Below are 15,516 nucleotides of genomic sequence, written 5' to 3'. Positions count from 1 at the left end.
ACTGTAATCTGAGAAGGAAGATTAACACCCCACTAAACAGCAATACAATACTATAAAGCAATCAAATCGTAACACTCTGCAAAAATATGATCAATACTCTCCACCCTAGAAGAACAGATGGGACAAAGAATGGAATCCACCAATATACCCCTATGAGATAATCGCTCTCTAGTAGGGATGCTGGAAAGTCTAATCCTCCAAATAAGAATATTAATCTTAACTGGAATCCAATTATTCCAACAAGTATCAGGACCACCTGTGAAGAGCATAAAACCATCCAAATATCTCTGAGCTAAAGAAACTGAAAAAGTGTCTGAAGTATCAAGAACCCAACCCAGTCTATCTGGAACCGACTGGAGATGGAAATCCAATAGGAGTAAAATAAAGTTGTCCCATTGTTCCTGCTCCACTCCTCCTCTAGGATTATGTCTGAAGGTATTAAACCCCAATCCCATAGATAACTTGTCGCTAATAGAAACGTGTCTACGCAAGTCCAGAAGATAAACTCTATGGAAGATGGAAGACAAAGGCATGTCACCCCTCCAAACATCATGCCAAAAAGAAGTAATTGTCCCATCTCTAACTCTAATGGGGAAAAAAGATTAAAGGTCAATATCTTTCTGTCTCATCTGGGAGAACATACGAATAACCCCAACCCAAGGGCCTTGCCCACTAGTAGAAGAGATCAAATTCCTACAAGCACCATCCGAACTATAAATAACTTTTATCACTCGAACCCACAAAAGGTCAGGGCTCTGATAAAACCTCGACCACCAACGAAATATCATAACCCTATTGAAAGAGAAAAGACTCCCAATCCCTAATCCTCCTTCATCCTTAGAAGCTATGATTCTATCCCACCTAACCCAGTGCACACGACGTTCGTCCCCATCTACTCCCCAAAAGAATCTCGCCCTCATTCCCTCTAAATCCAGCGTAAGCCGACCTCCAAAAGAAAGACTCTTAGTCTTCCAATTTGAAAGCTTAGACCGAAACCGATCAATCACAGAGGCCCAAGCAAAAGTCTGATTCATAGTCTGTCCCACAGGAATACCAAGATGTAAAAAGGGTAGCTTTGAAGCTGCACAACCAATAGTGTCTGCCACATCAAGAACTTGGGATTATGGAACTCCCACACCTATCAATTTGCTTTTTTCCAAATTGATTTTCAGACCCGACGCCAAGTAGAAACACCTGAGAATACGAATAAATCGTTTCGCATTTTCAGGATCCCAAGAAGATACCAACATAACATCATCCGCATAAAGAAGGTGAAAGATCTCAATTCCTGAAATAGAAATTCCCTTAAAAATATTCTCCATCATGGCCCTCATCAAAGCAACTTGTAAACCTTCCATAGCCAAGATAAGAGAAAATGGGACAACGGATCACCTTGTCTTAAACCACGGTGCATTTGGAATTCATTTGTCGGGGAACCATTGACCCACACCACGTGGAACCAAATCCCATAATCGACATGATTTCCAATAAATAATCCCATGATAAAGAATCATAGGCTTTCTCGAAATCCACCTTAAAAAGCATCATAGGATTTCTAGAATCCTTACTCCAAGCAACCACTTCATTCAAGAGAAAGGGACCGTCCAGAATCTATCTGCCTTTAATAAAGGCGGATTGCTCAAGGCTGAAAACACTATGAATAACCTCCCCCAGACGATTAGCTAAGAGTTTACCAATAATTTTATATTGGAATCCAATAAGACTAATGGGTCTATAATCTTTTGCAGTTTTAGGGTCTTTAATTTTTGGAATAATAGTGAAAAAGAAGCATTACACCCCTTTGGAATAGAAGGGTGAAGAAAAAAATGATTAACAAACGCCTCAACATCTACTGCAATAAGATCCCAATAACGCTTGAAAAACCTAAAACTAAAAACCATCAGGTCCCGGAGCCTTTGTAGATGTCACACCCCCAAACCAAGATGGCGGAAACGTCCGGGGGTGGATGAATTTCATGTATTGTATCATAACTGTTGCATAATAGTAAAGAAAGCAAACATAACCATCACATATATAATTGAAAAGGTTACATCATTGTAAGTATTACATGTTTCAAAAGTCAAGTACAATGTGATGTCAAAAGGATTTGTTTGACGCCTTAGTGTCCCATCCTCAAAAGCTGGTGGTTACCTGTTTTACTGGTTCCCTGAGAATACAAGTTGTTTGAAAAAGTGTCAACATTTAAGTTGGTGAGTTCATAAGAGTTTGTTATAAACCATAGTAAGCCTTTCCGTGAAAAGATATCGTGTTGTTTCCAGAAAATCCGATATTTTCTAATAAATGAGATGTAAGCCGTTTACTTGTAAAATGATGATGTTTATTCCAGAAAATCCAATATTTTCCGTAGAAATGAGTTGTAGTCTTAAATGTTCCAAGACCGAATGTACCAGTGTTTTCCATACTTAAAAGTAGTAATATGTAGTTTTAGTCATCCATAAAAACCATTTGAAGAAAAGTGTTTTCGTGTAACATGTACGTATAGTCATTTCCCCATGTGAGTTTTCATAACCGTGCTTTTAAGATGCAGTGTCTGCCTCATCGTTCTTCGGGCGCCAAGTTATTTATGACATTTGTCACCCATAATCTACCGGTCTGACTGTAGCTAATAGTCAGGGTGTGGGATCATCAGTCTCGTATAGATCTATACATAAGTATCACGCTCTCGTATCGGAGATTCCGGTTATAAATACAGGACTTTCTGTATACCTCAGTTAGGTACGATGAAGATAGTGTCTCACAAATTCATTCAACGAGTGTACGTGTTTTTGAAATGACAACGTTTGTAAATGACATTATCCCATATTCCACGATAACGTCGAAAATGTCGTAAAACAACGATATATGTACTTTATATCATTTTTACCCTTTGCTCAACGGGTTACAAAGGGGGTAAAGTTCCGTAAACTATATTTGTAAAACTTCGATGAAATAAACGTTTTGTATTTGAAATATATATAATTATATATATTTGTAAGAATAATGTAATGATTATCAAAATGTTGTTCGTGAAATCACACGCGATTTATAGGAAAACTATTTCGTGTATTTAACGTTTTTCGTAAAATAGTATAGTAACGTGTCTAAAATGTTCGCGTTATAACAAAAATATTATTGTGTGTTACTTGTATTCCCCCCCCCCCTAAAAACATAGAAAAAGTCTTGAAAATGTAGGGGTATGAACTTACCTTATGTGTGTTTGCGGTTTGATAACGAGGTGATGATGATGATTTTTACGTTAGAATTCTCGGAAATGATTGAACTCCTAATCGTTTTAACACATAAAAATGTGTAAATAAAATGAACTAATCATAAGAAGAATGTATAACACTATGATATTAAGAGGACTTACCAAAATGCAAAGGAATGAGTCTCAAAAATGAAGCTCCAAGGAAGTTTGATTCTTGGGTTTAGAGAGGAAATGAATGTTTGATACTTGAGAGAGAATTGGAAGTGAATGGTGTTTAACTGAGAAGTGTTTGAAGGAAGCTTTGGACATGAATTTATATGGGAAATAAGAGGGTAGGGTGAATTGACAGTGAAGTGATATTTACCTAGGTAAGAGTACTTATCACCTTGGGAAGCTAAATTTGACCAATCAAGTGGCACCACTTAGCCACTTTATGGATGATTTCGGCCAAATGGAGGAGTTTTCAGCCAAGCATGACCGAAATCTCACATTCCCATTTACTAGAAAGTGATTTCGGTCCTAATGGACCTCAAAGAAGGGATTTCGGTCCAAAGTGGTGGGGATTTCGGCCTTAGTGGGCTTTAGCCTTTGTGATTTCGGTCCTATACATGTTCCAAGAGTGTGTTTTCGGTTTGAAGTGATCTCCATGAAGAGATTTCGGTCCTAGATGGCCGAAAACTCAAAGGTAGTGGACCTCAGATTGAAGATACTTTAACAATGTGATTCCTTTATCTCTTGTTGACCCCTTTGACTCCTTAAGTCTTGTTAGTTTGTATTTACTTATTTCCTTATGGTTTTCAATATGTAAACATGTATATATAACTCATATAAACATGGATTTCAATTTATATTAACCTATATAAACATGCCCTCAAGGCTAAGGGTGATTTAACGTGACAAGGTTACACTGTGTTTTTCACAATACGATCAGAGGGCACAAAGTTTCTGTCCCATTTTCTTTTTTCAGAAATCCAATGATTAACTACATCACACTCCAAGAAATTTTTACATGCATGTTTGGACTTAAATTCAAACATAACCCAAAGACCACCCACGTAACGAATACAGAAGTTCTCAAAACCTTCATCATGACACAACATACCCAAGTTAGGTAAAGTACTAAAATCTCTAGCCTTAGCCAAACACGCTAACCTTTTGTTGTCAATAAGAAAATTCCCGGAATCAAGAACAATGATCAATTCTACTTGTTCTGAACTTGGATTCTCACAGTGTTTACCTCTTACCACATTTGCATATGAAACAGGTAAATTATCATGTTTCTCAACCTTAAGGGGTACCTTATGATGAAGGATATCTTTTTTAGGAATTCGAGGAACTGCAACAAACATCTTATGATATCCAAACCACACGTCACCACACGTCACACAGGTTCTTGATCATATGATCAACATTAACATTACCCAAAAATCGAACAAACCCGAAACGTTTCCCCATATGTGATTTCTTTTTGGAAATAAAAACATCACAAACTTTTCCAAACCGAGAATACATACGCCATAAATCATAATGAATGATATAATCTGAAAAATTCGTTACGTAAAAAGACTTTGATTCAGATGAGCGTCTAGTGAACCACCATGTGAATTTTCATTAAAACCATTATATTTTGATTTTTTTTTTTTTTGGTTTGCGACTTTTGGGTTAGTTACTACATTATAAATAATTTGTAACCAAACATATAAAAAAACAACAGTTATACTATGTTATATAGAGTAAAATGGTCGAATTAAAAATAATATCAACACAATAATGAATTTAGAAGATACTCAAAATATAATGGCCAGCCAGCGGACCAAAATGTTGCCAATTGCCATAAAGGCATAAACGTTAAATTGGAATCCGTGTTACCAAAAACTACCATCACCATGGAGTCATGGACCACATATAGTAACTTTTAAACAGCTTTGACCGGTTGACCCTTATCCACAAATCTCAACAATATTCATGACTTCAATAGACTATAGAGACCTTTCCAAGACTTCAATTAGACACACCTTTATAAATATGATTTTGAACCCTATTTTTTTGAGGTTGAAACTCGTCCACAAATCTCCACCCTATTCAAAATATCCACAGCCAACAAAGGTTGATAAAAACTACCCGATAAAATAAATGATAAGTATAAACAATATGAAAAAACATTTAAATATATAATTAAAAATTAACTAAGGTATATTTGAAAATTTATATAAAAAACTCCATAAACTTACCAATAAGACATCAAATTTCCACTAACATTATCAAATAAAATATTATTATTAAATCATTTCCAATTACTTACCATTTCTAAAAGTTTCTTATGAAATCAATTAATTTCTTCTTATTTTAATGAAATACTTTATATAGGTTCTCATTTAATTTGTTGTTTTTAAATGTATGTAATATTTATAAAACTAAGACTTACTTGATATTTTTTTTTAAACCGACAATACAAATATATAATCTACCCCTAAATTAATACATAATTCCACCTATTTTTTTAATTATATTTATCAGGCCTACGCAATACTATTGCGAAGGCAAAATTGAAATTCCTATTCGAGAAAACACCACAACAGTATATATTGATATTCCTTTAGCCTTCTACCAAAAACATATTTATATATATGTTACATTAGTAAATCGATGAGTCTAGGCTGACGTCTATCAGATGTTAACCATACAAAAAACATAGCAACATATGGTACATGACTTAAAACACATCTCATTAACTTTTCTCATCAAATTTCATCACCCTCTTAATCCAAAAGCCTCCTCCAAATGTTTGCATCTGCCACCATAAACAACATAACATTATTCAGATTAAGTGCTTAACTCATTAAGCCCATTAAGTCAGAAAGAAACAACATACCTTTAAGCAGGTACCCAACAAGAACTAGCATACAACACCCTCCCTTTCCATCCTTGCAATATCCATTTCCCATCTTCATCAAACACAAAATCCTTATGATACCCGGCCCGCTTACATCTCAACTTTGAAACAATCTCCCGATCCAACGATTTCATCTTAAACCCGGCCCGCGAAATCCTCACCTGCCACTGTTTATACGATTCCGGCCTTTCCACCCGTTCACCACCTTCACACGCAATCACATTCATCGCTTCACGCCCATAAAACTCCTTCTCAAAATTCAACCTCTCGTAATTCCCCCTTTCAATAGTCGCATCAAACATATCAAACAAAGCAGAGTAATGAAAAAGCGTCTCCTTAAAACGGGTAACGAAAAACGGAGCACTGTAAAACCCGTTAATCACCGCGTGAACGAATATATCAGGTTTCATATCGTGTATCAATTTCAAAACCTTGTCTCGTGGACTATCCACTAAAACCGTTTCATCTAACAAGTTATGGAATCGGATCAAGCTGTTGACTGCTACGAATTCATGTCTTTGAAGCTTTAACTCTTCGATTTTAATCGTCTCCCAGTTTTGGCTCGCGATGGAATTGTACTCAAACGGGACGTTGAACCGGTCACAGTAGTTCGATAACCGGCGTCCGGTTTCCTCTAACCGCTCGGCCGGGCGGAATCCCGGTTGCGGGAATTCAATTCCGGTGATCCGGAGCTTCGGAGGCCCGCCGGGTCGCTCCGAAAGATGTTTGATGAAAATGGGCCATTGGAATCCGTACGCGATTCCGAAGTCGACTATATGAATGATTGAAGCGGTTGAAGCTGCATCGTATATTGATTTGTTGGCGAATGTAAACGCGATTTTTTTGAAAGGGCAAGCTGAAAGGTAGACTTGATATGCTTGTAGCTTTTCGGTAGCTGTGATCCGCATGGCGGTTTTGACGGTATAGAGCTGGGACCCGGTGCCAGCTAAGCGGGCTTCGATTCCGGTGGCGAATACGTGAGCTAGTCTCTGGGAAGCATCGCCGGAAGTTGACGCGTGTTGTTTTATGTGGTGGAGTTGTTCGGTGGCGGTGCGGCGGTCGCCGGCGGCGACTGCTTGGGCACAGTTGACTAGAAGGGTAGAAAGGTCAACGGTTTTTGTGGGGGTTTTTTTGGTGTTTCGGGTGTTATTATTACCATTTTGTTGTGGTTTTTCTTTTTCAGAACATGGTGTGGAGTTGCAGTTTGTATCAGCTCCGAGAAGTACACGATCAAACATTTCGGATAATTCATTTTCTTCAACATAAACAGCAGATTGTTTGCTGCTTCTTTCTTCTTCATAACCATTGTCATCTAACTGATGATGCTTCCTTCCTCTAATAACTACCCCATTGGATGATGTCTTATCTTTCTCAATCTTGACTACAACTTCTGGAGGTGGATTTGTTGAATCTTGAGGTGAATCTTGAGGCAAGTCGTATTGATCCAAATCGATAACTAGAGGCTTTGTAGAAGGTAGGAATTTACTAGCTTCTTCCATACCTTTATTGAACTGCTTGATGGATTCGGTATCTGTGAATATATTTTGTGCCATGTGTGTATTTAGCATTTCATTCATATTGCCATTGACATTGACATCATTGAATGACATGAACGGGTGGTAATCAAGGGTTTGAGTTTGTGTAACGGGTGATACTGAGTCAAAAGTATAACCACCGGGCCAATCGGGTTGAGTTGAGTTGCTGTAACTCGTGCTGCTGTTTGTATTCTCATTCTCTTCTGAGGTTTCAAGATTTGGGGGTAATGTAAGTTGTGGAGAAGGAGAGGGGTATTGTTCACCTAAGGCTTCATATAAAGATCTTTCGGTGGCTTGTAGTTCTAAAGGGTCACAAAACAAGCTTTGTATCCCCTCTTCATCTTCTTCAACAAGAATCTGGTCTATGAAGTTGAAAACACATTCGTTGAATTCATCTGGAGATTCCTCTTGTGAAGGGATGTCTGGGGATACACTTGAAGAACCAGTGTTAGGATCTGGTGGAGTGTAAGGAATCTCCAAGAAGCTGAGATCTAAAGGTTCGTCTTTATATTTGTATCCATTTGTGAGGGCTGAACTTTGATCAAAGATGGGTAAGATATCATCATCATACAAACTGAAACCATTGATGTGATTAGAGAATCCATTTTGTCGTGGCTCCATGACCATATACAACTAATCAGAACTGATATGAAAGGCACCAAAATTATCCCAACTCTTCGTACAAGCTACAAAAAGATGATTAATTTCGGACAAGTTTTCCACTAAAACCTACAAACAACAAGAAGAGAGGATGAAAATCTTGTTATGTTGCATAAAGCTCCGATGTTAAGAACAGTATCCCACTCATTATCAAATCGAGAAACGAAAAGGTTACAACGAACAAAAGTTTACAGACTCAAAAAAAAAAATTAATGAATAACTTAAGAATAAAGAAGCACAAAAATCAAACAGATCTCTGCCTTACACATATCAAGAGTGTAAATAAAACGCATACTACATATCAAAAGGCACTAAAAGTATTTAATTCAATCAAAAAGAGCAAAAAAACGGCATACACACATAAAACCCTAATTTTGCAAAGAAGAAATCAGCAAAATCAAACAAAAAATGAACTCGGATAGAGGAATTGGATTCAAGGATTAAAGGATAAAAGTCAAACATAATCATAAAGTGAAAACATAAAATAAGGAAGCAAAGGAAGTGTTCGTGGTGTACCTCCGACTGGTGGCCTTAGGAGGCGTGGTGCAGAGAGAAGTGGAGGAGAAAGGGTTGTCAGTTGAAGATTAGAAGCTGATTGAAGAGGGATGTGAATATTAATGTACCGCAGAATAGGGATCCATGAATCAGGAAGGATCCTGGAAGTGAAGGTGGGGGTATGTGGACTCAGGCGGCCGTTCGGAGCGTTTACCGGTGGTGGGAGCACGCACAGTTAGTGCGTTTAACAGGCGAACAATGGCTTTAGCGGGATCCTTGACATCTGTGGGTTGGAGTTACCGGTTGAATATTCATGCCACACGTAAATTCAGAGTTCAGACACATCTTTTCGATAAGAAAATTTATAATCGTGTATTTTGATGATATATATTTTGTTAATTTATTTAATCAATTCGTGTATATATCAATTAATTAATTATGGATATAATCATCGATCGTTGAGAATTTTTTTTGAAATATAACACAATTTTTTTCACAAAATACCAAAATAATCATGTTATATTCTTTATGGTTGTCCAAATAATCCGGATCAAAACATCAAATATTATGTGACTCTAGGATTATTATATTTTCTATGTATATATGATTTATAGAAATTTTTATCTTAATATAATTTTATTATATTATCTATTTGACGATATTATTTTTTATAATCTTAATTATTTTTTATGTATGACAGAGGGTATGACATGACAAAGATATATCTTACATTAAATGTAAAAAAATAATAATAATAAAGTTATAATAAATCGTTATTTTTCAGTGTGTGTGGGGTGGGGTGGGGTGGGGTGGGGGGGGTTATATATATATATATATATATATATATATATATATATATATATATATATACACACACACACATACACATTGTAACGGTCCAATTTTCACGAAAAAATTTTCATTTTTTAACTCATATAAAAGAAGTCGTTTGTTAAGCAACATCATAAAAATCGTTTGTTTCAAAAGTTTACATTCCAAAATTAGAGTATAATCATATCGAAGAATCGCAAATTACAAAAGTTGTAGATGTGTGTACAGGCATGTCTTCGTCTTCTCACGGTCATCTAAAGTACCTGAAACATTTAATCTAGAATTGTAAGCAAAAGCTTAGTGAATTTCCTCCAAAATACCACACACCACAATATACATACAAGCATACAAACATTCGCCTTCAGCCCATGACTGGTTCGCCCCACTCGCATGCAGCATAAAGTTGGTCCGCACCAGGCCTTCAGCGCAACGCTGGTCTGCCCATGTATCTTGGTCTACCGCACAAAGCAGGATCGCCCTCAACCCACCACAAGATATGTCGACATATATAACAAACAGACAAACAAACAATCTAACAACACAGGTGTAACACTCGGTTCCGGATTTTGCTTCCTTATTCGGGGTTGTGGCCCAATCATCAGTTGTCATGAGGCTTAGGACCTTGGGGAAGAAAGAATTTGGCCCTTTTCGGATGTGGGTGTTATGGTTTAAGTGATCCAAGTGTTCAATGGTGTCTTCAGAGGTCAATGGTATAATTGTAATTTGATGACTCGGACTTTTATGGATTTTGGGTTTTGTTCAGGAAGTTTTAAGGCTATGGTGTGTCGTTAGAAGCGTAGGGCTTCTCGCCAAATTTCTGTGGATATAAGGTTCGTTGGAAACGAACCTAAGATGAGGAAGTTATGGCAATTTGGATTATTGGCAATAATGGCCCTTAATGGAAAAGGTTGGCAAGTTAAGTCCCATGCGTGCATGGTAAGGAGGGCACGTTCCTGGGTGAGTACGCCCGGCGTAATGAGCAGAGTGCCAAACCCTAATTTTTAGGGTGTGGGCACTATTTAAACATCTTTATGAGCTCAAGGCTCTTTCATTTCTCAGTCTCCATTATCTTTGAACATCATTTCGAACCCTAATCCCCTTGGTGGTGCATTCTTGTGCTTGGAGGTGATTTTGAAGGTCCTTAGTGTTATTTCAAGGAAATGGATCTTGGTGATCAAGCTTGGTGTAGCCTTAGGGTTATAGATCCAGAATCTTCAATCTCTTGGGAAGCTTCAGGAGGTAAAAAGTTCTTATCTTGACTTCTTCTTATGCTAGTTTGTGTTTAGGGCAAGATTAAGGGTTTTTATGGTGTATTATGTTCTCCTTGTGAGTTTGAGCCACTCCAGGAGCTTGGAGTGATAGATCTTGCCTCTTCTGATGTTGTTAGTTCATAAAAATGATTGATTGATGTTTAAGAATGGTCCATGCATGTTATAGTTGGATTAAAATCGCATCTTCTCCTTTCTTTTCTTGAATGAATATTCTTCAAAAAAAAGTTTAGCAAAACTCTCAGCTTCATAGTTTGAGTTTGGAATTCCATGAGTGTTCATCCAAATCCCTCAAACCAAAGCTCTAATACCAACTTGTAACGTCCCATTTTCATAACAGAAAATTTTCATTTTTAATCAAGGTAAAACTGCTCATTTTTAGAATACAAGTTAAGAAAAACCATTTGACCCAAAGCATATTGTTAAAAATCAGAGTATTATAGTAAATGCGAAATCTTCGTTGTTGTTGATGAATGTGTGCAATCACTCCTTCGCTTTTTCCACGTTCACTGATGATAACTGAAAACATTAACAACTGGGTAAGCATGAAGCTTAGTGAGTTTCCCCATAATACCCTTCACAGAAAATGTAACGCCCGTAGATCCGGGCTAGTCAATTTAGAGATAATAGGGGTCGAAAACGACTTTTCGACAAAAGATTATTTAGAATAAATAATCTTAACCAAGTTGTAGAATACGTCTCAAGGTTTCCGTACATATAAAGAACGCCGAAATCCGAGTTATAACGAAGAAGTTATGACCCGTCGAAGTTTTACGGCAAAACCGGCACGGCACCGGGAGACGTAAATAGTGAATTTATGATAGAGCGACTTTTAGCCTTAGCGATCTAAACAAAATTCGTAGAAAACGTTAAACCGAGAAAATACAAAAAAAGTACGCCCAAATCTGACTTCGTATGAGGAAGTTATGAATTTTCTAAGATTTGGCATAGCAGTGCACGACCCGAAACTCGAATTTTAGATCGAGCGGTTTTTGGCCTACGCGACCTAAAGGAGAATTGAAGATCTCATTAATAGGAACTTAACGGTAAAAAGACAAACGAAAACGGAGTCCGTATGTAGAAGTTATGAATTTTACGCGGACATTTAATAGTATAATCTCCTCGTACTGTTAAATTTAAGATCGGTCGAGAATTAGCCGACGGAGTCAAAATGAAAGTTGTAGATCTTATTTTTACCTACGCGTGGATATAAAGAACGTCAAAAACGGGGGTCGTATGTGAAAGTTACGGATTTTAGAAGTCGGAAGTGTGTTGTGCGAAAATGGGTGATGTGGCACAATCTTGACCATTGCTTTCTCCCCAAGTCTTGCCACTAGATGGTGACATGTGGCACCAAGTTCAGTCATTTTTCACCCTATAAATAGAACCTCTCCCATCCTCATTTTCTTCACACCTTTCCCATTCTTTCTTCTCTTTACTCTCTCTCTAGAACCTCTCTCTAGCCCCGAAACCCCCCGAAAAGCCTAGGGAACCTCCCTAGCACGAGGCGGAAGCCCCGGAGTGCTCGACGGCTCCGAGAAGAAGAGCTTTTCGGCTTGGGAACGCTGCTCCAAGCAAAGCCCGGTTTTCTATAAAACCCGCTGTAAGTGAGCTACGCCTACGCTATTTTTAATATATCGTTTATTTAATTATAGTAGCGTTATTAGGAACTTATAATAAGTACTTGGGCTATTATTATGGGTTATATAAGTATTGTTTAACGCTTATATAATGGTAATAATAGCTAGACTATTAATTAGTCACGGCGAATAATAGACTAAACTCTAGTGGTAATAATACTAGGTTTCGTCGAAGGAAATTATTTTTAAGAAGCGAAGCGCTGTCTGAGTTCGGATTCACCACCTTTTCAAGTGAGTGCATAGTTACTTTCATCTTACACATAGATATGAAGTATTTTAAATAAATTACGTGCTATGTGTGCATATTATCTGTACACTTGCTATCTATGCTGGATGAACGATTTTATACATGTTTTAAATGATTTAAACTGTATATATATATATATATATATATATATATATATATATATATATATATATATATATATATATATATACGAGAATATGTTGGGTAAAACATGGGTAGATGGAATATGAGTTGGATGATGAGTTGAGCGGTGTTATAGACCACGAGGTGAGTGTGAGAGGTGGACGATGTGAGAAGCCTTTCCCAAATGATGGCCCCGTCATCTAGCAGAGTATGGATGACAATCACGGACTATTCTAGACAGTCCAGTGGAACACTGGCAGGCTCGCAACATGTAGGTGTTGTGAACGATGTGTTCACCGGTGTACTCTAAAAACCCATTGACATGTATTGCGAGTGGACTCTCGAAAATGATACTGTCAATAAACGAGATAACCCTAGCAGCTGTGCTCGAAGGACAATACTGGTAGCTGCGCCTCACATAGAATGTCACAATTCTGGCAGCTGCGCCTAAGTGATAGAACTAACAGCTGTGCTTGACAGCTGTGTCATTGACAACGATGGACTTCGTGCCGATTCCTTAGGATGATCCTTAGGAATGAATGAACGAGGAATAATTGATTCTTAGGGTAGATCCTTAAGAGTAAAGAAGATAATGGGGATGGGTAATTGGGTTGATTGTTTGATGTTTAAACATAATAATTATATTATTGTGGGTTGAAAACCCTATGTACTCACCAGGTTTCCCAACCTGACCCACTCAGTTTATTTGTATCACAGGTGTCGATATGAAGTTACATTACACTGAGAGATTTAAAAGAGATGTAGATCACTAGTGTAAATGAATGTAAGTTCTGTTTATGCTTATGTTTCTGTATTAACGATGACATCCCAAATGTTTTAAAATGAATAAAAATACATTTCTTCGGAAATTCTTTGATAACGTATTTATCATGTTTTTCTGGGAACAAATTCCGCAAGATTTTTATTAAAAGAAGTACTCTGATTTTTATAAAGCGTAAACAAAATCGGTCTTTTCTGGCCGTGAAAATGGGGATGTCACAGAAAATACATATATACAACATGCATATTGGGTGTGTTGGTCTGCTTCCTCGACCCCAGCCGCTCTTTGGGTTCGTTGGCATGCTGCCTCAACCCAACTGCTACAATATGTCGACATATAAACAATCAACAAATCAAGTAGACACATAAATACATGCAACTACCAATCATACAACTCATTACTGCCTACTAGATCTCTCACAACATACCACTTTGCTACCAAAAAATCTCCATGAAGAAGCATAGCCATAAGTAACTAGCCTACTCGTACTCTAACCAACATACTACTACTGCTGCATCCTAACACATAAGGATGTAAATATATCTAACAGCTCACTACAACACAACAACATTCTGAACACAAGGATACATAACCAAATCTAGTTGACCGACATTGGTGCCTTCTATCCACGGGTAGAGTGAGGAAAACTTACCTAAATCGAAGAACCTAGAAACACTGCGAAGCGCCCCCCCCCACCCCCCATTTTGTGCACTTCTTGCTCCCACGAACCTTCTAACTCCAAAACATGGTAGAATCTGATTCAACAGTCTGAATCCTTCAAGTTTGACTTAAAGTCAAACTGGTCAAAAGTCAACAATCAACAAAAGTCATCAGTCAACAGGTCAACTGCCCCTCACGACGTGACGAGCATAGTCTCACGTCGTGAGCCACCAAAGATAAAATAATCGAGACTCTTTGATCCTCACGACGTGACAGGCATAGTTTCATATCATGAGATCTGTCTGAATGACATTTTGATGAAGAAACTCCTTAATCCATTAAGCCACTGATCCATCTTCTCTAGAAGGCTTCCTAGAATCCCAAAGATCATAAAAATCGATGGTTTAAGGTCTTGCATGTCCAATGCAATACTTGAGCTCAAATTAAGACATTAATGAAGGAAAAAGGAGGTCAAAACTCAAGCATGAACTCAAACTTCATCCAAACTTCAGATCCACTACATATAATCACCAAGGGACTCTAAGGACCCATAAAGTTGCTAACTTTATGGAGTCCCAACACTCTAACTCATCTAACCATGGATAATAATGCATAAAACCTAAGATCTGGCAACAAGAAATCACAAAGCTTGAATCTTGGTTACTCACAAAGGTCTAGAGATGTTGCTAGCAGATGCAAATGAAGCTTCCAAGTTGGATCTATGCTCCAAAGGTGATCATTTCTTCTTCAAGCCACCAAAACACCACCAAAGCTCAAAAATCACAAGGAGAGGCTAGGGTTAGGGTTTTTTTGTGTTTGAGGATGAAAGAGGCTGTAAATGAACCCTAAAATGAAGTTTATGGGGTTTAAATACGAATGAATCCCTAAGAGATCATGGGCTTGGGCTGCAGCGCATCTCACGTCGTGAGCACCAGTGTCTCACGTCGTGAGCTCAGTTAAATCATCATTTTCATTTAATCACTTGCCACGTTTTTACGTCTCTATGGTCACGTCATGACACCTGGTTTATCCGAAAACCATGCCTTTGACTCCTTGAAGCCCTAAACTGATTCGTTCTGGAAATGTGGGTGTTACACATTGTATTGGGGTATAGATCATGCACTCTCCCCTTTTTTGTTGGTATTTAGTTATTAGGTTGTTTTAGTCCATGGGCC

The 15,516-nt window shown here is 37.7% G+C and overlaps 1 protein-coding gene across 1 annotated transcript; it reads right to left on the bottom strand.

Annotated features, from left to right (window-relative positions):
• Nucleotides 1-5,766: 5,766 nt before the first annotated feature.
• Nucleotides 5,767-9,143, bottom strand: LOC145136528 (scarecrow-like protein 34). Its single transcript, XM_079070647.1, has 3 exons — nucleotides 8,813-9,143; nucleotides 6,081-8,365; nucleotides 5,767-5,999 (listed from the first exon to the last, which is right to left on the bottom strand). The coding sequence occupies exon 2, from the start codon at nucleotides 8,261-8,263 to the stop codon at nucleotides 6,083-6,085; it is 2,181 nt and encodes a 726-aa protein (XP_078926773.1). The 5' UTR covers nucleotides 8,264-8,365; nucleotides 8,813-9,143; the 3' UTR covers nucleotides 5,767-5,999; nucleotides 6,081-6,082.
• Between the last annotated feature and the right edge of the window lie 6,373 nt (nucleotides 9,144-15,516).

Source organism: Lactuca virosa, chromosome 9, assembly GCF_052849685.1.
Source record: "Lactuca virosa cultivar CGN04683 chromosome 9, Lactuca_virosa_CGN04683_v6, whole genome shotgun sequence".
Classification (NCBI taxonomy): domain Eukaryota; kingdom Viridiplantae; phylum Streptophyta; class Magnoliopsida; order Asterales; family Asteraceae; genus Lactuca; species Lactuca virosa.
Note: the sequence above shows the minus strand (reverse complement) of the source record. Positions and strands in the feature narration are given on the sequence as shown.

Bases quoted from the DNA above. Each gene is read 5' to 3' on its own strand.
- LOC145136528 (XM_079070647.1), bottom strand. From the start codon at position 8,263: ATGGTCATGGAGCCACGACAAAATGGATTCTCTAATCACATCAATGGT.